General features: G+C 39.6%; 1 protein-coding gene across 1 annotated transcript in view; it reads right to left on the reverse strand.

Moving 5' to 3' along the window:
* DROSHA (drosha ribonuclease III) overlaps positions 1-22976 on the reverse strand; it is a 151023-nt gene that overhangs the window by 5342 nt on the left and 122705 nt on the right. The window contains exons 26-33 of the mRNA XM_006148497.3: positions 22719-22763; positions 20997-21154; positions 19856-19961; positions 5713-5854; positions 4202-4284; positions 4009-4112; positions 1430-1522; positions 808-854 (exon numbers count right to left, since the gene is read on the reverse strand). Coding sequence (XP_006148559.1) covers positions 808-854; positions 1430-1522; positions 4009-4112; positions 4202-4284; positions 5713-5854; positions 19856-19961; positions 20997-21154; positions 22719-22763 — 778 coding nt within the window. The remainder of the gene's footprint in view (positions 1-807; positions 855-1429; positions 1523-4008; positions 4113-4201; positions 4285-5712; positions 5855-19855; positions 19962-20996; positions 21155-22718; positions 22764-22976) is intronic.

Raw genomic sequence — 22976 nt, forward strand, 5'->3', positions numbered from 1 at the left:
GCTGAGTAAAACGCAGCATGCTCAGAGCAGGAAATATTATGCAACCATTAAGAAAGAACGAATCTGGATTGCTTCCTATGCCTTGCAAGGCTACCCATGATATATTATCAAGAAAAGAGAAATGAAGAAAAGTATGTAAATATCTTCTCATTTTAATAAAACAACGGCCAAAAACAGGAAAAAAAAAAAAAAAAAAAAAAACCTCATGTAGGCTTCTAAGTCTGTTAGGATTTTAGAAGTATAGAGAAATATGTTGAAGGAAACACAATAGGTTGCTTACAGAGTGAGCTGGGCTGAGAAGAGGGCTCTGCAAAAAAAAGAAAACTGGGGGACCAGCAGTTGGTGTAATGGCTATGTTGCTGGACTCCCATGTAATCGACTGCAGTTCGAGTCCTGGACTCAGTGGCTTAAACTCATGCCAGGTACGTGTGCGTGCATACCCAAGATCCCAAGAGGAGAATGGAGGAGAAGGGATTGTGACGTGGCTATCCCACCTGGGGGCGGGGGGCTGATTTCTCACTTTCTGTCTCTGTCTTTTCTGGCAAGTGCATGCACCCTATAGCAAAAATACTCTTAAAAAAAGAAGAAAGAAATGAACACCAAGAAGCACTCAGGAATACAACTAAAAAAAATTATAAGCCCATTTTATACATATCTCATTCTGCTATACTGTGTGCGGCGAATAACTATGAAGAAAACAAGATCACATTTTATCAGTACTTACTATTTTTCTACTTCCTCATTTTCTTTCCGTAAAACACTCATTACATTATGAACATATAATTATAGAAAAAGAGATCGGCTTACATTTTTCAAGTGCATCCATTGCAGCTCCCATTTCTGCTTGCTGAATGCTATTAAAATAAAGGTAAGGTATGCTTTAAAGGTTTTTTTTTTTTCCCCTACAAGAACACAAGGTATGCCTACAAATTATTCAGGCTTATTTTCATGTTTGGTGCATAAAATTTCATCTGATTACTTCAACTGTCACATACTGAATTGCACAGATAGGAACATACACAGGAACATGCAGAATGTCGTTTATCTGCACAAAGCCTGTTTAAGTTATTTGTTCCACACTTTTAATATTGCAATAAAATGCTTTCCACTTATATTAGAGCTGAAATATTTCTTACTTAAGTTTGAATACTCTCAGTATAAAGTTTAAAAAGGAAAAGAATAAAAATCAGATTCATATTTATGGACAGGCTTCAAATCACTTCTCAGTGTAAGATACAGATTGGAGGGTTCAAAGAAAGGTGACAATATACATAATTCCTTCTCCCTAAAAGAAGATAGCGTTTCCACAAAGCTCAAGTAAGTAGTGATAAGAAACGACAGATGCGTCTTACACGACCTGACACATCTTACAGGCCTCACGTGCCACACAGGTTGTTCATTTGAAGAAGTTAAAAGTATCTTCTCATACCTTGGTCCTTTCCCACAGCCTATTCTTTCTCCCTTGAAATACACAGCCACAGTGTAAGTTCTAGCATGGGACGGGCCCACGGTCTGCAGAGTCCTAAAGAGGAAAGGAAAGAACAGGAATCATGACAAAGTGTTATTTAATTGCTATTGCTACCACGCACTTCTGAGAAAAACCATGTACTTACTGCCTGAATAAAGAAAGGCGAAATCTTCTCCATATCCTCCCCAACATTTTACATATCATTTTGAAAGTAATTTTACAAGGAGAAATAATCTAATGTATTTTGTGATTTAATTTGTTAAATTTTGTGATCTTTAAAAAAAAAAAAGAAAAAAGAAAGGCAAAACCAGTAAGAAACGTGAAAATGGCAGAAAGCAAAATGGGTAAATTTTTATCTGCTAATCTGACAAATATAGCTCCTGCGGTAGAAACTTAAAAGTTCTATACCTCATTCTTACATTTTTTCCCAAGTTATTGACATAGTATCTGAAGACTAACAGCCCAGCGTAAAATATATTTAAACAATTTCTAAGTGTGCATGTTGCAAATTTCATAAAGGTAGCAAATGTATCATGAAAAGCTAATAGCTTCAGTCTGTTGTTCGCTATTTCTCAGTACTAATCACAGCTAAAAACAATAAATATTTGGCAATACATCTTGAGCCATGCCCGAATGATTTTAAAATCTTTGTGAACTCTTTCTAATGTCTAGTATCTTATCTCGAAGACTGGAAAATGTATTTAATTTCTGAAACATCTGAGATCATTTCAAAGGTATGCTATAATGCCAAGTACACAACTGGCAAAAAAACCCACAAAGCTCTAGGTACTCAGGATTTTAATGGCTTGGTGCAGATTTCAAATGCAGTAAAACTGATAACTTCATGGGAAAGGGAAATTAAAAGTAGCCAACAAAGATAATGGAATGAACAAAGTAATCTTGAAAAAACTATGTAAAACAACCCCATCATCTTGATAAAAAAAAAGAACAAATTCATTGTGTACTTTCGTTTGGGGGATTTATTGAGAAGGGAGCATAGCAATTTCCTTTGTGTTTATGTACTCCACAGGATGAAAGTGCACGGGTGGATTCTTTAAGGTAGTTCTTATTATAGTAATCATGACTGTGCTATGAGAAGTTTAGCATCCTCATTTTATTTATTGAACCTTAATTATCACTTTGATGAGTAAATACGTTGAGCTTTTCATATAATACAGTGTAGATATTCATTATGCTTATTAGGCACATATTAAAGTGCTATTTCTAAGCATTTGGGTCCCCCTCCCCCCCAACAAATAAAGGGAACATTGTTTAGCAGTGACAGGTTCTTGGCACAATTTATAGTAGCTTGCTGGGGGGTGACTCAATCTCTCTTGGCCTCAGTTTTTCTTTTAGTAAAAAAAGCCTATGAAGTGCTGTGTCTTATAAATAAAATCATGGAAAAGGAATTAACATTCCCAGCTCACACCCTAGTGTTTTTTCTTGAGTATGTGAAAGTTTCAGAAAGTCCAAAGGGGAGATTTTATTCTATATAGAACACACATGCAAGTGTGTGTGCTTGTAGCCACATGTACACAGGAGTGGGATAAAACGGTACTGAAATCAGACCTGAAAATCACATACCCAGACATTACTGTGAGATGCAACCCATCTATTTCAGTAATCTTCTCATTTTGTAATTTCTCTAAAGCACCTTTTGAATTAATATTCATGTCTCAAAATAATTACTCTACTTCCAAGTCAAACCTCCAGTTTTCATTAAACCAGAAGTTATGTGGTATAGTGACTTTTGGCTACCACCCAAAGGATAAAGATATTTAAAAGTACATGGCAGCAAGACCAGAAGGTAGTAGCATGGTGGTTAAGATTCTGGACTCCTACGTGGCCAACTGTGGTTCAAATCCTGGACCTAGCAGCTTGCTTTCTCAATCTTTCTCTCTCTCTGGTGAGCCTACGTACCTGTAGCCAATTTAAAAATAATAATAATGGTAAATAAAATTTAAAAGGTAATTATTTTTTTAAAAAGTACATGACAGTTTTTAACCAACTCCAAGCAGAGTTCCGAATATTTGAGTAACACAGGGGCAGCACACGACTTGCTGCTTCTTATGGTGACATTCTACAGAGGACAGCACATTTGGCAGGCAACAAAGACAGAGGCCAAGAAGGGTTCCCAAGAAAGTGTAGTGAGGTGCCCAAATAGTGCTGCAAATAGGCACGGATGACCTCCTAATCTAGATGCACAGCCCAGGAGAAGTTATTAGAAATAAGACAAATATAAAAATGTATACATAAGCTATTTAATTCCAGTGTTCTTGTCTTGATCCCATAATCTGTGCCAACCAGGCAGTTCACAGAGAACTTGAGAGAAGGCAGAAAGCACAGAGATAATTAACCAGGACTACCCACTTACAGCTAAGATCGAGAGAACCAAAAAGAGTTTCCATGTTGGGCCCAGAGTCACACTGACAGGCATCTCAATTGCGTGCTCGTGTCATGAATATCCCACCCTCAAGGAACATGAAAACCAACTCTGAGGATGTGGGATCCATCTGCATGGCCTGTGAGTAGCAACTTACTTGTACAGAGGAATATCTGGCTCTTTGCCTTCTGTCCTCAGTGTCAGGCAACACTGCTGCAGCTGGGATTTGGGGTCATTCCAATCCTGATTCAAAATGAACTCCTGTGATAAGGCCCAAAAAGTCTTTAGTAACGGCTGGAGAAACACCACGCATAAAGCACAGCACTGATTTAAACTTTATAGGAGCTTACTTTTAATCGTGGAAAGAAGCAGACATTCATGAAAGTATGAACATATTCCAAATCCTTATCAATGTACAATGCTGCAATAAACGCTACAAAAAAGAGAACATTTTGAAATAAACCACAACTCACTGCCATTTACCAGAAATAGTAAGAGACCCCGACATTTAAAAGACATTTTAATAAGGTTTGCAACTTCTATTCACTCTTCATTTTTTTAGCATTATCATTTTGACTTGATTAAAATGAGATTTTATTATTTATTGCTTATATGAGAAACAGCAACATACATATGTGATTAAGATGTAAAATTATAGACTAGAAAGACAAAACTGTGTTTAGCTAAGAGCTATTATATAAACAGTTAAAAAGATACACAAAATGTTGCTTATAGCAGAGAAAGAGTATCTGAAAACACACCCATGTTAACATCAAATAAGTCAAAATACAACTTGAGGATCAAACAAGATACCAGACTAAGTGCACCCGTGGGTGCTGTCATTCTCAACACTAGTCTTCAGTTCACCACCGTATAAGAATGTCATGGAAAGAAACGAAATAATTTATAGATTCAAACTGTCCAAAAAGAAAATCTTAATGACAATATAACAACTTATCCAACTCTACTTCAACAGTGACCCCCCCAAAATGATGTCACTTAAAGTTACCTTAACCAAGTGAAAAAAATGGTCCATTTTTAAGAGAAAGAATAAAAATAGTTTTCATTGAGCTAAGAAGAAAAAAAATGCCAGGGAAACTGATCTTTTGATCTCATTTTTATGTAATCTTAATCTCTAAATTTTTTTAATTGAAAAAGAAAATTTTTTAAATTCCTTAGTCAGATTGTCTTTGCATTTCATAAATGAGCTGGTTTTGCATGGTAGACTTAAATATTTGTATATAATTCCAATTGTCAAGAATACCATAACGTGAAAAAAAAAAGTTCTAAGGCCCAGTGAATGACCCACTTATTTTGAAGTAATATCAGAAACAATAAAATTATGTGTATAATCCTTTAGTTAGCTATAATAGGATTATTTATAATGCTACCAGACCATATCAGGAACTGCAAAAGATGACATTTGTCTGCAGAGCTTTGTATTTAGGTAAAACAATGGCTTAGCAGTTTAAGTATTTAGTGACAAAATTACCCTTCTTTCTTCTGTGCCCCTACATGAAAACTGCTGGGTGGCAAAAGGCTATTCACAATTACCCATCTTCTTGATCTGTTACTGCTTCACACAAAGGGATGTGATGGCTGAGCACCAGCATGGAGGGACGTGGGGCAGTTGGGTACCACTGACCACAGACTGGACATTCAGATCACTGTTCACATATCTTAATTTCAAATTATTCTCCTTCTAACAAGCTTTGGTGGGAAGCAGAAATGGAAATTAAAATTGAAAAGACATTCTTTAGCCAGAACATAATAGTAATGAGTAGAAAGATAAATACTGGTCAATCCGATTTAAATTCAAAACTTTTGGGTTAAAAGAAAACCTTTTCCCTGAAGGACTCACATTCCAAGAGGTCCGCCAAGGTCTTGGTCCGAAGGGCCACGGGTCTCTTGGTCTTGTCGTTCGTTATGGCATATTCCTGCATGCCCAGCTCCTCTGCTACCTTGGCTTGAGTCCTGTTATTCACCAAAGAGCTTCGCAACAACTAGCCAAAAGAAATTGGGGTGCGCTTAGACACCATTTCACTTTGGTTTGTCTCTTTTTCCTGTGTTGGATTAAATTCTCGACTACGACACTCAGACAACTTATATACTCCATACCCTTCCACCTATTCCTTAGGGACTTATCCTGCTCTTCTAGATTAGATTTTACGTAACTAACTTTGAAATAGCTCATTCCTTGTTTAGTAGCAGTGGGACATGATTGGGGGCAATGTCACAATTATGATAAAGCTCATAACTTCTACTAGGTTTAATGCTACCAAATGAGAAAGTTTTAAAATGTTTAAAGATCAAATTTATTCAAGTATTATTTATTGTCAATAAAATATACTTTTTAAAGAGAGATTTTATTTCTTTCTTCTTCTTTTTTTTTTTGCTATGGAGCATATCCACTCACCAGAGAGACAGAGACAGTGAGAAGGAAAGTGAGAAATCACCCCCCCCACTCCCACATTTCAAACTCTTCTCCTCCATTCTCCTCTTGGGATCTTGAGCACACACTCAGCATACACCCCCAGTGTGAATTTTAAGTCACCAGGTCTGGGACTCGAACTATGGTCGACTATATGGGATTCCAGTGACATAACCATTATGCTACCTGCTGGTCTTCAAATGTACTCATTTTAAGTGTACAAATTAGGTGAGTTTTGAAAGGCTTATACATTCCCATCACCCAAAACAAACTGCTTATACACCTATGCAATCAATCCTTCCTACTCTTACTGGCAAACCAGACCTGCTTTCTGTTTTTCTTCATTTCCCCCCACCTAAGGGTTTTGCCATAGGGCATGTGTGCTCACCAGAGATAGACAAAGAAGGAAAAGTGAGAAATCACCACACAGTGGGGTTGACTACGCACAATCCTTTCTCCCTTTTCCTCAGGATTTGGGGCAAGCATGCATACATGTCTGGCGTGATTTTAAAGCCACAGGATCCAGGACTCAAACTGCAGTTGGCCACATGGGAATCCAGCACCTTAACCACCACACCACCCACAAGCCCCATGGTACATTAGTTTGAAATAAGCATTTTTTTTCCTATTTTAAATTTATTTTATTATTTTTTCGTATACATTTAATCACTATACATCGTTTAGCTTGTAGAGTGAATTTACTCAACATGAAATATACCTCAGACCAGTCCAGTTGAGAATACTGTACACGTTATCATCAACAGGTAATAAACCATTTCTATGTCCCACAAATGTCTTACTTACTTCTCTATTTTTCTCCTAATTTCCTTCCCTACCCTTTTCCCCTCTCCCACCCTCCTTCCACACTATCTCCAGTGTCCATAGCTATTTTCAAAGCTTTTATGCCCTCCAATCTTTCAGTCTCTACCATAGAGTGCAGAGAGTCAGTACATATTAAGTAGAGACATATAATGTGTCTCTTTCATAGCCTGACTTGCTTCACTCAATAATAAATCTTCCATACTTGTCAATTCTCTATCAAATGTTAGGGTCTTTTTTATGGCTGTATAGTATTCCATGGAGTATATGTATCACAGTTTTCCAATCCATTCATCTGCTCATGGACATTTAGGTTGGTTGCATGTCTTAACAATCGTGAATAATACCACAAGAAACATTTTTTTTTTTGAGAGGCTTTTGCTATAGGATACGTGTGCTCACCAGACAGAGAGAGACAGAGAGACAGAAAGTGAGAAATCACCCCTCAGGGGGGATGGCCACGCCACAATCCCTTCTCCTCCATTCTCCTCTTGGGATCTTGGGCACGCACGCACATGCACCCAGAGTGAGTTTTAAGCCACCGGGTCCGGGACGCGAACCGTGGTTGACTACATGGGAGTCCAGCAACATAGCCATTATACTAACTGCTAGTCCGAGAAGCATTTTTTTTTTAAAGTCTAAAATAAGCTTCAGGTATCGGGGCACTGATGCTAATTGTGATATTACAGAATTTAGGAAAATGATGTTTTGCTTTTTGTTTTTCAAAAATTTTGCTATAGGGCGCATGCACTGGGTGAGTGTAAAGAGGCGGGTGAGAAAGTACCTCAGTGGCAATGGCATGCCGCAATCCCTTCACCTTCTCTCCTGTCGAGATTTTATGTGCACATATGCTCATGTGCCCGGCATGTTTTTCAAGCCACCAGGTCCTAGACTGGAACCACAGTAAGTCATGTGGAATTTAGCCACCTTGACCACTCTACCACCAGCTAGCTCAGAAAAGTGATGCTTCAATACATATTTAAAATATTTACATTATTTCTTTACATTTTAACTTTTATAACAATTTTAAAAATTTATGTTATCTATATGAATCAGTTTTTCATACTAAAGTCCTTTATCTTTAATCAAAGGAAAAGGGAACCAGCAGTTAGCGTAATGGCTATGTTGCTGGACTCCCACGTCTTTCTGTCTCTATGTCTCTCTCTGTCTGTCTGGCGAGCGCACGCGCCCTACAGTGAAAATCTCTCCAAAATATATATATATATATATATATATATATAATTTTATTTCAACTTAGAGAATTCGAAACAAAAATTTCTACTAGGAAGTTCAGGCAGCTAAGAATCCTCTATGAATTAACCAAGCATAACATTAGACACTATAATGTCTAATGGGCAGTAAACACTCACCAACCACTCACTAAGGGAGAGGTAGGGGCAAGGCTATGAGGGAGTGGGTAGATACAAAGAAGGGAACTCACCACACAAACACTGACTATAATTATCTCCAATCTCTAAGATTGGAAGAATTAATGCACCTGAAACTACAACTTTTCTTACAAGAGATCTAAGAAATTATTGCTCTATTAAAAAAACTTTCTTCTTGCTAAGAATCACTCCTGGAAGCAGGGATGAAGAGCAAGCAGCAGCTGTGAGCTATGATGGTGTATACCCCCTGTTCTTCCATATTGCACTTTATTAGATACAAGTTTTATGCTCCGTGGCTCCACAGTGTCAACAGAGCTTATGAAAATCAAGATTTATTCTCCATGTCTGATATTGAATCCTTGACACAATAGATAAATAAGAAACAATATGTTCTTAATTTGCCTGACAATGATTCATGAAGCAGAAATACAACTTGATCTTCATAAGCTATGCTTGCTGTTGAATTTTAGACTATTACTCTTTGCCTGTCTTTGTTCCTTTCCTCCTCCTATTTCCCTCTTAACTCCATTTTTTCTTCTCCTTAATGCTTCTTCAGTAGAATTAACATCCACAAAGAAGCTCAAAAATAAGAAGGCCTACTAGTATTTAGCATTAATAAGAGAAACAACCAATAAGTAGCCCACCATTCTAATATTTTATAATTACAGAATAATTTAGCTGGAAAGGTATGTCATTTTTTCTTTTGGATTTCAAATGGATGCTGATGTGGAGGGGAGACAGTCTTAAAGTAGAGGCCACGGGGGTACTGAATAGGAGGGCTATTTTGGGACCATGCCTATGCAGAGCAAGCTGGGCCCTCTCTGCAAACAGGCTTTGGGAGAGGGGAGAAAACTCTTCAGGCTGTGAATACATAGTGCTCATGCCTCAGAACCAATGAGCCCAATGAACACATGAGTGCACACAAATCATGATACACCACCGGTTACCAGGCCCAGCTGCCACCTTCCAGTGTCAGGGCTCCTCATTCAGTGTGTGTAGTAATGCTGCCTGACAGTCAAGGAGGGCTGTAAGGATGCGAGCAGAAATGCCTCTGCTTTGAGTTAAGGCAAACCCTGACCGGTTTTAAAGCACCAGGGTGGCTGGCAGAAAGCAAAATCTGGACATCCTTGCCAAGAACTCAGGGCCTGAACCAGAAGTCAGTGAGGGAGATGGGACCTTCAAGTCATCCATATTTTCAGAGTTCATTTAAATTTAGAATATGGGTTATAAGACCCCATCTTACACCTGCAAGTTATAAGACCTCACTCTTTACCTAAACAAGAAAATCCAAATGACTCTTCTTCGAATGACAATTTCCATTGGTGTTCTAATGAGCTTTACTTCCAAATGAATTGTGTCATCTGCCAAAGAGTGGAATGCAGGGGGAATCGGCAAGGATGAAAACCTTCTGAAGTTCTGGCAGTGAAGTGCAGTGGTGTGGGAAAGGCTGATCACGGGCCATGCCCTATGCTGACAGCTGAAGATCCCGAGAGGATCCACGTGCTGTTGCTGTCTTTGGGAGCCGATACTCCCCAAGGAAGCCATACCCAGACTGGCCATGCCTGATGGCAGTCCCAGTAGCACAAGGATTGCAGGTGCACGTGGGTACTCCAATAGGACATCAGGCAGGAACACCCACCAAGGTTGATGCTATTGATATAAAGGACTACTTTACAAAGAAGAAATACCTGCTTTTTATTTATCAGTAGAAAAAATTTAGAAAACGAATATTAAGCACCCAACTGAACATGAGATAATTACCAGACTCTCTGCCTTGTGTTTGATATAGCAGCAAAAAGCCAAAGATTTGACAACAAGCTGCCTGGGTTCAAACTGGGGCTCGAACACTTCCTTGCTAAGTGACCCTGTCTAAATTATAAAATTTCTTTGTGCCCCAGTTTCCTCCATTGCAAAACGGAAGAAGTAGTTAGTACCTATTCTCACACGGTTATTATGAGAATCAGAGCGAACGACTACACGAGGGCACTCCAAAAATTTCTTGGAAAATGGAATTAAAGGACAAGTAGAATTTGGTGAAACAAACTTTTCTGAAATGCATGAACTTTCTGAAGACTCCTCAAACAACCTATTCGCATGGAGTAACACATAATAAACATACCACAAATGTTAGCTGCTGCTGTTGCCCACGACAGCATCATCATGATCAGGCAAGTGTGCTTGCTCTTCAGTCACAGGAGAGTCCTACGAAGTTCTAGGAATTCCTTAGGACTTGTTCTCAATGCAATACCTTCCCATTTACTGTCTGCCAAGCTCTCCATTATACTAAGGGCTCATCTGTGATTAAGAATTCTTTTTTTCAATCCTCCCACCCACCAAGAAGACAAAGTTTAATTTGGCACCACCAGAAACAATAAAGGAAGCTCCAGGGAGGCTCTCTGTCACCCTGAGAAAAGGACCGCTGAATTCCTGGTGCAACATCAGGGACTAATGGGAATATCCTAAATCTCAAAAGTCTGATTTTGAGAATCCAGGGTATTTTCTATTATCTCAGCACAGCAGTTTATCACAATTACTTTCAACTGAAAGTTTTATAACAAAGAAGTTTATCAGTTTAAATCAAATATACACATTGGCACCCTTTCTTTAACATCTTTTTTCACTCCTGATTCAAAAGAAGAGACCATAGCTATGGGACATGAGCTACCAAAGAGGGCCACCTAGTGTAAAATCTAAGTAGACTGTCATTTATTATTTTGAGGACTTTAATATAAAAACATGAGGTGAAAGTCGAATATGCTATGAAAAGTGGCAGTGATGTCCACACAGGTTTAAAGAGTGGTAGCCAGATGCTCTCTACTTCCCGCAATAACTGAAGAAAAGGTACACGAATGCTAGCAGGAGAATGCAGGTCAGATACAAAGCCCAACTCTGTCAGTGACGGAGAAATCCTCAAACAGGAAGCTGAGGGATCTATCTTGTCAAAGAGATATTTTTAGATAAGATACCTGTTTCTCTGAATGACTAATGCTTAGTTGTCCCTGGAAGCAGCAGGGCAGGACTGGATCACCGGCTTTCCGGCTTTGTATTTATAATCCTGTCCTCTTTCTCATTATCCCAGATCATTCCTCTAAAACAAAAACTTAGGCCAGTTCATTTTTTTTTTTTAAGTTTTTGGTATAAGGCATGTGTGGTTACCAGAGAGACAGAGAAAGACAGGGTGAGGGAAAGTGAGAAATCACCCCCCATGGATGATAGCCACACCACAGTACTATTCCCTCTATTTTCCTTTTGGGATTTTGAGCACACAGGTATGCATACTCAGGGTAGGTTTCAAGCCGCTGGGTCTGAGACTCAAACTGCCTTTGGCCATATGGGAGTCCAGGACCTTACCCACTATGCCACCTGCTGGTCCCTTGGCCAGTTCATTTTGCTAGTGCATGACCCCAGTGGCCATCATGCCTTGCGCACAGTAGGCATGGGAAATGGCAATTATTTTTAGCTTGGTAGTGCACAGAAGAGGCTGAGGAGAATGATTCAGGGGAGAAAACGGGCTTAAACTTAACAAGTGTCATGAAGCAGGCACTTCGGCCTGCATAAATGTTTTCTTTAAGATGCTTTCATTATTTACTCTGACTTGGGTAGGCTCCCCCTAAAACAGAAACTTCAGTGTATAAAACAGAACCTCTTTTTTCTACAATCCAATTTGAATTCTGTTATCTTAGAACAATTGTATGAGCCCGTTTCCCAAACAGGTCTTTTTGTGGAAGAGTTTTTTTGTTTTCTTTATTCACAATCAGGTATATGTGTGCTCACATGAGAGTGAGAGAGAGAAAGAGATGAGGACCGTCCACAGGATCTGGTCATACCACAATCTCCTTCCTCCAGCCTCCCAGCCCATCAGACCCTAGGAACACATATGTGTGCCTGGCATGTTTCACGCTGACTAGGCAAAAGATTTGGACTACGGTCACCATATGGGATCTGGCTTCTCTTGAGTAGTAAATGACCATTATGCCACAGAGCTGGGCCCCAAGTAGGCCTTTGGAATACCCAACTTCAGAACAACATGTTTTCCTCCACTAGCATTCAAAATTTGAAAATCATGAGTACATTTTCTCAACCGTCCTAATTCCCTGTAGAACGAATATGCAAGGGAATGGCTCAAAGCTAACTAATCTCTCCTAATGTGACTCGCTGTGGTTGTGTGCTCTTTAATCACAATAATGAATCATGTGCCATTCCCTCAGTGCAACTGCAATAAGTAATTCTCCACAAATTTTGCATTAATTTTAATCCTTGGGCATTCATGAGTAAGTTTTCAGTTTCCTCTCTCATACATAAAGGAAAATACCACTTCCCTCCAATGCCACCTCCTTTTCCCAGTTGCTATGACTTAGCTGCCTGAAAACTAAACTCTTACTCTTTTATTTACCAAATAGGTACCGAGAGCCTATCTTATTGTAGACACTGCTGAGCATATAGTGACAAATCAAAGAACTAGTTTAGGGGTGAGGAAACTTTAAGTGCCAGGAAGAAAAAGAACATTGGATGGTGACGACTGAGATATTCTTACTACTTACCTTGACCCTACTGGGTAAGCTCACTGGAAAATCAAAAACTTCCATGTATAAAATAGAACCTATAGGAGAGGCACCCTTCAGGAAATGTTTCCTTGGCATCTTACAAGTCACGCCAGAACTAACATCTGAAGAATATGAGTGACCACGTGGATGAGAGGAAGGGCGAGAAGCAGATTGGTTTCTAGGCATGTGTGAGGGCCTGCTGGCAGGAGGGGGCCTATAGAAATCAAAATCTGGCCAGTGCAGTGCCTTGTTCTTTAGTCACTACCTTGAAGAACAGCTCAGGAGTGTTGTGCACGGGGACCAGCAGTTGGCGTAATGGCTATGTCGCTGGACTCCCATGTAGTCGACCACGGTTCGAGTCCTGGACCCAGTGGTTTAAACTCATGCTGGGCGTGTGTGCGTGTGTGCCCAAGATCCCGAGAGAAGAATGGAGGAGAAGGGGTTGCGGTGTGGCCATCCCCCCTGGGGGGTGATTTCTCGCTTTCTGTCTCTGTCTCTCTCTGTCTTTCTGACAAACACACACATCATATAGCAAAAACCTCCCCCCCCACACAAAAAAAAAAAAAAGAAAGAAAGAAAAGAGTGTAGTGCAGGGATATGAAAATCATTCAAAGCATATTTGCTGATCAGTGACAGGCTAGGAACTCCCAAGATTCCTGGGAGTCAGGAATGAAGAAAACAGATAAAATCCTGGCACTCAGGGAGTTTACAGTTTTATGGAAGAAGGTAGGCAGTAAATATGTAAAATATATACTGCATGCTAAGGAAAAAATAGGGACGAGGTTACAGGTTGAGGGAGGGATGCCAGGATCAAGAGGAAAAGGTTGCCTATTTAAGCAGATAAGTTAAAGAAGCCCTCAATGATATCTGAATAGAACTCGAAAAAGGTGGTGGTGGGGGGCAGGTTACCATATAGATTCCCAGGAGAAGAATACTACTGCTGGAAGAATATTGTAGCCAAACAAATCTCCTTGTACCAAAGCCCTGAGGCAAGGGCTTGCTTGGTGTCTTCCAAAACTTTCACATTAATTTTAAGATTGGACATTCTTTTCTTTTTTTTTTGGAGAGGTTTTTGCTATAAGGCACGTGCGCTCGCCAGAGAGACAGAGAGACAGAAAGCAAGAAATCACCCCCTAGGGGGGATGGCCACACCGCAATCCCTTCTCCTCCATTCTCCTCTCGGGATCTTGGGCACTCACACACATGCGCCTGGCATGAGTTTAAGCCACCGGGTCCAGGACTCAAACCGCGGTCGACTACATGGGAGTCCAGCGACATAGCCATTATGCTAACTGCTGGTCCCAACATTGGACATTCTTGAGTAAGGAGGCTAATGTGAAAAATCTAGGAGACAAAGCCAGAGACAGCAACTGAGAGCCAGGTCACAAGGTTTGTAGTGACTATAAGAATTGTCTTTTACCCTTGAGATGTAAGGTTTGAAGGATTTTGTACACAGGAGGGTTGGAATCTAGCTTCCCTTTAAAATTGATCCCTCTGGACTGTTATGCTAAAACAAACTGGGGTTAGAAGATTGGTGGCTACCAGTTGGGGAGTTATAGCTATCAAATTTAGATAACAGAGGCTCAGACCAGGGTGATAGCATGGGGTTGAGAAGTCATCATATTCAGGATAAACTCATAAAATAAAACCAATGGGATATGCTAATGGCTGGGAGGTGTACTATGAGAGAAAGAGTTAAGGATGGCTCCAAGGTTTATAATCCAAGCGATTCAAAAATAGAATGATCCTTACAGATATGGAGAACACTGGGGGAAAATGCAGGTTTATGGGTGAAAATCAGCTTTGTTTTAGACACACTATATTTGAGATGCCTACCAGAAATTCAACCAGAGATTTGAGTTTACCTAGGCATCTAGATATTCAAGATATCTGTGTTTGAAAAATATGAGTCAGGAATTGAAGACAAAATAAAGGCTAAAGACGTAACTAGGAAGTGGCAGAGGGATAAATTCAATGCTATGAGACTGACAGAATGAGGTTGCTTATGGAGCACAAGTCCGTGGAGAAGAGAAGAGGTCTGACACTGAGAATCAGGCACTCCAAAGTTAAGAGGTTGGGGAGATCAAGAGAAACAACCAATGAATGGCTACTGTAGTCACAGGAGATTGTTGTGCAAAGACTCCTCTGGCTGAGCAGGTGAAATGGATTAAACGGGGGCACAAGCCGACACAGGAGGACCAATGTAGGAAGTTGCAAAAATAACTTCTCAGAGGCCCAAGAGCTGAGATCCTGAAGATTTCTGCCTGGGAGACCATCCATCTCTAAGCAGAGTACAATAATGCCCATGAGAACAGCAAACGAAAGTTTGTCAAATAGAAGCATACATCCTGGGGAAAACATGGGGACCTAGGGAGCTCACTCTGTTTGTGGGAGGATACTGCATTGCCTTGTGTTTTATTAAAACATGACCTTAAGATTCCTATCTTTTGCAATTTATGAAACATCACTCCTTCCAACTGGGTCTCTGTTAATTGCATTCCTGTAATATTTTAATAGTCATTCAAAAACTATGGCAGTGGCCCAGAAGACTAAGGTTGGTAGAAAGGATGTGGGTGATGGAGACAGGATAAGAGGATAAATTCAAGAGATACTTGAGGAGTAACATTTCCAGGACCTGTGAATGGGCTAGAAGAATATAGAGATGGGAGGTAGAGGGAGGAATTGACAGGCAACACTGGATGGGTGATGTTGCCATTCGATTATTTAGGGAATAATGGATGAGGACTCAGGTGGAAGAAAGGTGTACATCCAGTTTGGTATTTGTGAAGATACCGAGAAGGTAGCTGGGATTGGAACTCAGAAAGAGAAGGGACTGAAATGATCAGTTTTGAAGTCATTTGCTCAGAGTGAAACTGATGATATACATAGAGAATGCTGTCTGGGAGACTCTAGTAAGCAGAAAATATGGGGACTAGCAGATGGCATAATGGTTATGTTGCTGGACTCCCATGTAGTTGACTACAGTTCGACTTAAAACTCACTCCAGATATGTGTGTGTGTGCATGCCCAAAATCCTGAAAGGAGCCTGGAGGAGAAGGGATTGCTGAGTGGCTGGGCCCTCCTGGCTGGGGGGCTGGCCCCCGGGGGGGGGGGGGAGGGCAACGTTCTCACTTTCTGTCTCTCTGTCTCTGTCTCTCCAGTGAGCACACACGCCCTATAGCAAAAATCTCTTTAAAAAAAAAAAAATATGGCCTAGACAAGTCTTTTCAATACTAGAATATTTATCAGCTATAGAAAACAGAATGACCCTGCAAAGCAGGCTAAGAAAGAGTAGCTGAAGAGGTGGGAGGAAACGTAGGAAAGCAGAGCATGGTAAGAGTTCCTGGAGACAGTGTTTGGAGGAGGGAGGGAGCACCCATGTCAGAGTTCTAAGAGTTCATAGCTTTTAAAACATATTTGTAACTTATGTCTTATCATAATTTTTCTCTTGCCTGAAGATTCTGTTGGCCCTGTAGATTTTTACTGAAGCTTTCTATAAAAATAGTTTATAAAACCATCATACATGTTTGTCATTTGTTAATATCATTCTAATAAGCTAGTCAAAAGCTTTCTTATTTTAGGCTGACCCCATGGCCTAGAGTTGGAGGAGCTGGATCCTCCCATGGCCAAACATGGTTTGAGTCCTGGCTCAAGAGCCTTGAAAAACATGCCACGTGTGTGTGTGCACGCATGCATGCCCAGGGTCCCAACTAGATGGAGAGATGGAGAAGAAGGGATTGTAGCATGACCATGCCTTAATCAGAGGCACTTTTTTCCCTCTCCCTGCCTTCCTCTTTCTTTCTCTTGTGAGTGCACATTTCTTTGGCAATTTGAAAAAAAAAAAAGAAGGCTCTCTAATTTTAAGATAACAAAGTTGATACACACATTTTAGATAAAACTACATTTCTGGCATTGAAGTGAGCTGGAAAGAACTCAGAAATAAAGTCTCTAGCACAGTACTGGTGTTAGCATTATCTAAACCATGGGCAAGATCCCTATCTTTCCAAGTTTTGGTTTTATTATTTGTTTAATGTTGAGAGTCGGGGCTAGATGGTGGTGTGGTGGTAAAACATGGCACTCCATGATGCTGACCCCGAAGGGAAGGTTCTCCACTTAGATCCAGATACCTTCCTGAATATGCTGGACACATGACTGCCCACAGTCTGCAGCTGGCTAAAGAGGCTAGAGCAAGATCTTGGTATCCTGTTGGGGGTGCCGTGTGTAAATATCTCTCTTTCTCTTAAGTCATAAAAATGAATAAGCGTTGGAATCAGCAGTTGGTGTAATGGCTATGTAGCTGAACTCCTATGTAGTCAACCGTGGTTCAAGTCTTGGACCCAGTGGCTTAAACTCACGCCAGGCACGTGTGTGTGTGTGTGCCCAAGATCCCAAGAGGAGAATGGAGAAGGGATTGTGGCGTGGCCATCTCCCCTGGAGGGTGATTTCTCACTTTCTGTCTCTCTGTCTCTCTTATGTTTCTGGCAAGGGCACACGCCCTATAACAAAGACCTCTCTAAAAAAAAAAAAAAAAAAAAAAAAAAGATTAAGCTTTAAAAAATGCTGGAGGCAGCAGGTAGTGGTATACGCAGTGAGTAGGTGGAAAGCAGTAAACTCACTGATCTACAACATCCTATCTCCATGAGGGCCTTTAGCCCACCATTAATCTGGGGCAATACGAAGGCAAATGTATGCATTTAAACCACCCATTTTCAACAGTTGCCACTGTATGGCCATAGAATGCATTACAATTTTCAGCTATTTGGTTTCTTTAGCCACTTCTCAGACCAATCAGATAAAAACGGCTATTCTCTAATGGAGGATACTGGACATGCAATGATTGTTTTTCTAATGTAAAGTAAAATACTAGACACTAGCTCATTTCTCATAAAAGCTCCTATCTTCTTCAGACTTTAATATAACTCAAGAAAGAAACATTTTCTTACTCATCCAAAAGCAGTTAACTTGAAAAGGCGATCACATTGTTAATATAAAGTATAAATACTGGTGATTCCTTAGCAAATATAAGAGTACATGGTATATAGTAAGGGATAATAATGTTAAGTGAATGAATGCTAGGCTTAGGAATTGTACTGACAAATTACTCTAAATACAGCCACATTACCATACTCTCTCTGATTCCAATATTCATGTCTCATGTAAACTATTTCTAGGGTTCACAGTGATGGAGATGAACTCCACTTTGATTCACAGCAAATCACAGAAAAAAGCTGCAGAAATGCTGAAGATGAAAGACTTCTTTGTTTCAATGTAATACTGAAAAAGTCTGCACTGACAAATATCTTACAGTGTACCACTATTTTCCTTTGCCCAGTAAACTATTTCTGTCCCAGTGGCTAATTCTCAAAGGACTTCTGGAAGGTTACTCCTTGTGAGATCATCATGAGTGGATTCTCGAAACACTTTGTTCACCATTTGGGTACATCGTACATCGGATTCACAGAGTAAAAACTTGCCCAGGCCAACAGGTGGCGTGGTGGTTAAGGCACTGGACTCATACATTTGACTGTGGTTCGAGTCCCAGACCAGGCAGCTTGAAAATGATGCTGGGCATATGTGCATGCATGCTCAAAATCCTGAGAGGAGAGAGGACTGCAGCATCCATCCCTCTTGGGGGGGGGTGTGATTTTTTACTTTCTCTCTATCTCTCTCCAGCCAGCACACGTGCCCTATGGTAAAAAACCTTAAAAAAAAAAAAAAAAAAAAAAAAAGACAAAACAAAATCAAAAGAAAACACCAGTAAATGGTTAATAAAAATGCTCAATAAGATTTTAAAAAATAATCCATTTTGCTTTGTTCATAAATCAAACTTTGTCTTAGTAACTTCACCTCAGCCCTACCATGGTCTAGCCAAACTGGGTCCTTACTGCTTCCCAATCTCCTCATTTTTCACACCATATCTTTACTTCAGCAGTATCAGTGTGCAGAATGCCCTTACATAGGAATTTCTTCCCAATAACTCCTGATGGCCAGATCCTATTCATCTTTTATTTTCTTTTTAGAGAGATGTTTGCTATAGGGTGTGTATACTCATCGAAGAGACAGAGAGACAGAAAATGAGAAATCACCCCCTACAGGGGACGGCCATGCCACAATTCCTTCTCCTCCATTCTCCTCTCGGGATCTTAGGCGTGCAAACACAAGCGCCCAGCATGAGTTGTAAGTCACTGGTTCTGAGACTTGAACTGCAGTTGACTATGTGGGAGTACAGCAATGTAACCATTATGCCCTCTGCTGCTCCCGATCCTATTCATCTTTAAAGGCTTAAACATCATCATCTCCATGGAGTCTTCTTTAACCTCCTTAGATGGAAGAAATCTTTTCCTAAATTGCACAAGTTCGGCAATTTATCTAGGCTTCTTTTTAATATTTAACATAGTCTATCTTACATTCAGTGACGCTTACACTTTTTATAGAGTGTATTTATGCATACACACACACGCACACAATGTAGTAGAGTATTTGTCATTACTTATACTCTAATCTGTTCTGATGTTTTTTTGAATTCCTATGGACAGATTGGTTGTCACTTCATCTTTGTCCCCCTATGAGGTCTAGCTCTATACCTTGAGTAGAACAGGTGATCAGTAAATGAAAGAATATAAAATGAGTTGTCATCACATATTCGCTTTGTACACAAATCCCATAAGGAAGTGAACAAAGCCATTTGATATGCGAATGTCACCAAGCACCAAGTCATCAACTACATAAGCACTATTTATTTATTTGGCCCAGTTAACCTCCACTCTCTATCACACAGTAAGTAACCTCACTGGCGGCAGTGACTGTTTAACACAGACTCACAGTTAAGTGTCCTTCATGATGATCTGGGAAATGAATAAATAAGTACTCTGTGGCTACCAGCTGCATTATGGAGTCACCTAGGAATTCCATCCTCTGGTTGTGGCCTCTGAGAAAAGAAATAGCAACGTAAAGAGATTAATAAGCATTTAAAAAACTCCAGAATTTCAAAAAGGGCACGACTTAAAATGGCAAAGTGTTCACCTTCTTGTAAAGCACAAAACTAAAGAAAATTCCCTAAGCTTCCTTCGTCATGAAGAGATAAGTGAATATAGCTTGAGTTCTGAAGAAGAACAAAATCCCTTGCCTATGGATTAAATGACTGCTAAAATAAAGACAGGTAAACACTGCCTGGTCAACTGAAAAATAAAGTGTAATACAGGCAAAAATCTCATAAGAAAACAAAGCAAAAAGGCTTCAATTTTTCTTTGTTATATCTATTGATATATATATATATATATATATTTCATTATTCAAATCTGGAATTCAGAGCTTTAAAAAAATCTATGATTAAAAACCTTTAATCTTTATAGTTTGAAGACAGTTCAATATATTTGGTTTGGGAGAAGGGAAGCATAACCCCAGAAAAAATAAAATTTTGCTTATTTTCTCAATTATTTAATTAGCTTATCTTTGAACCATTCATCCATGGCCCATGGCCTGTTTCTAAGAATAAAATTTTATGGGAACACAGTCATGCCCATCTGTTTACCTTAATCTATGGCTGCTTTTATGGTTCTATAGCAGAACTGAATCATCGTTCACATGGCCTGCAAAACCTAAAGTGTTAGGCCGTTGGAAAAGTCAGAACGTGTTTTTTGTTTTCTGTTTTTCTATGCAAAAGGTGTCATGGCTCTTTTGACAACCCAATATTTAATGTGTTCCTATATGGAAAAAGTTTTTACTTCCTTCGTAATTCTCCTAAACTTTATGAAGACACAGGACGCATGACAATAGAACCAAACGTTCTAGATTAGAACCTATCCTCTGGTCCATACCAATGTCTGGCTGTACCCATCTCACAAGGTGACCTTCCTGGAAACATGTCTAAAAATCCTCATTCCTTTAAAGGGCATGAAGCAAAAACATGGGGCTGCCTCATCTAAACAATCACATTGGCATGGCATGAGTACATCTAACTCACAAGGTCAGATGGTTAAATCCCACAGTCCTCAAAGTGAATGCCCTTGCCAGAAGTCGAACATGAGTAAAAATCACTCCAATTGCTTCTTCGAACTCAGTAAGTTTCTGCAGAACTGGAGAAGTCTCAATAAGTTGTCGATCAGTATTTGGTTCTTGTAGCTACAGGAAAAATTGAAAATACATATAAATTCTCTGTAGTTTTTAGTTACAAGAGTAATTATCAATTCTAGGACAGTGTTTAATAAAATTTCCTCTCCCATGGGCAGAAAATTCTGAAATGCCAATGAAACATGGAAGCTTCTTTCTCATCTCGTAGAATGGCAAACAAACCTAATATTTAAAGAAGGCTCAAATAATATTTTCCAATTTTCTATCAAATTTCAAGGCCAAGTACTGTACACAGATAGTTGAAAATCCCAAGTATTATACTAATTCTCCAAGGAAAATGCAAGCTTAAAAACAGCTGGTAGAGAATGTGTGTGTGTGTGTGTGTGTGTGTGTGTGTGTGTGTAGTGTAGTGTAAAGCGGTGGTTCTCCAAGTTTAGCATTCATCAGAACCCTTGCAACACTTGTTGCCGCAGATGGCTAGGTCCTACCCACCCCCAGTTTCTGATTCAGTAGGTCTGAAGTGAGGTCTGAGCATCTGCCTTTCTGTTAAGCTCCCAGGTGATAAAGACACCACTGATCTGGACATTGCCCGTTGAGAGCCACTGCATTAGAGTGACTTGATTACAAGAGTTTTCTGGACCAACCTGTTTTGGCAAATGAGCATCATTAAGACTGGATTCAGCTTATGTTACAAACTATTTATTATATAGGTGGTGTTCCACAAGATAATAAATTTTTAACAACTGACAGAGAGCAAATATCAAAAGTATAATTAAAATAAACCTTTTTCAACAACATTAGGTAGCCTTATTAATAAAATATATTAAAAGTACATTGAATTAATATCACTTATTACTGTAAGGTCTCTAATGAGAATTTAGTCAGTAGTGATTATTCATATGCTTATTATATGTAAATACATACATGTATGGGTATACATTTACATGAATATATATATACACACATATGTGTGTGTATATATAAATATATATAAAATGTAATTATGTCCAAAGTAAAACAGTAATAGCAAAGAATCATAAGAATTTTTAAAACAACTGGAGAGAAGGGATGCTACTATGTATAAATCTTTCAAATTCCAAAAGGAGTAAAATGCCATTACAGCACACTAAATTTTAAATTTACAGTAAGTTTTATGCAGTCTGAGTCAAAGCCTTCAATTTCTACAATCCAAGTTAGGTTGGAGTTTGGCAATGTTAATTTAGTATCTGCTTACTCTTTTCCTGTGCCTAGACTTGCTTCTGTAGTAGCTTTCCTGCTATGGCAGGCCTGTAGGAATCCTGGAGTCAACCTGTTAGACTCTGATCACCTTCCGGGGGCAGAGGGGAACCCATAACTACACAGCCGCTCTTTCTGCCTTTCAGGGAAGATGATGCCCAGTGCCTCCCAAGTCCCAGCCTGGACCAAGCGATGACAATGCACAGGCTCATTTTACTACTTGTTTCAAAGTTCTCCGGTTCTGGCACCCCAGCTTAAAGTCACAATCCACTGAAGGGAATCAAAGGATAAAAAGCAGGAGGGAAAAAAACCGGCAGACGAAAATAACATGAATAGCTGGAGCTATAAAGCTTGCTGCAGACAGGAAGGTCATACTTACTTGGAGTGGGTGGAGAGGATAATTGAGCCAGACTTCGCGCAGGTCCTGGAAAATGGAGTGATGTCTTTAATGCTCAAGGGAGTCATTTAACACACTCTAGAGTACTAAATAAAAAGTCATTATTTAAAATACCAAACTATTTCAGATGCTGACTCCACTTATTGCAAATTCAATAGTGCTAGCAAACTAATTTTTTTTAAAGTGTATTCACCACTTGAAGTACCTGTAGTGACTCTAATTACTTATTTAGCTGGGGAG

Source organism: Tupaia chinensis, unplaced genomic scaffold (genome assembly GCF_000334495.1).
Source record: "Tupaia chinensis unplaced genomic scaffold, TupChi_1.0 Scaffold000237_1, whole genome shotgun sequence".
Lineage (NCBI taxonomy): Eukaryota > Metazoa > Chordata > Mammalia > Scandentia > Tupaiidae > Tupaia > Tupaia belangeri.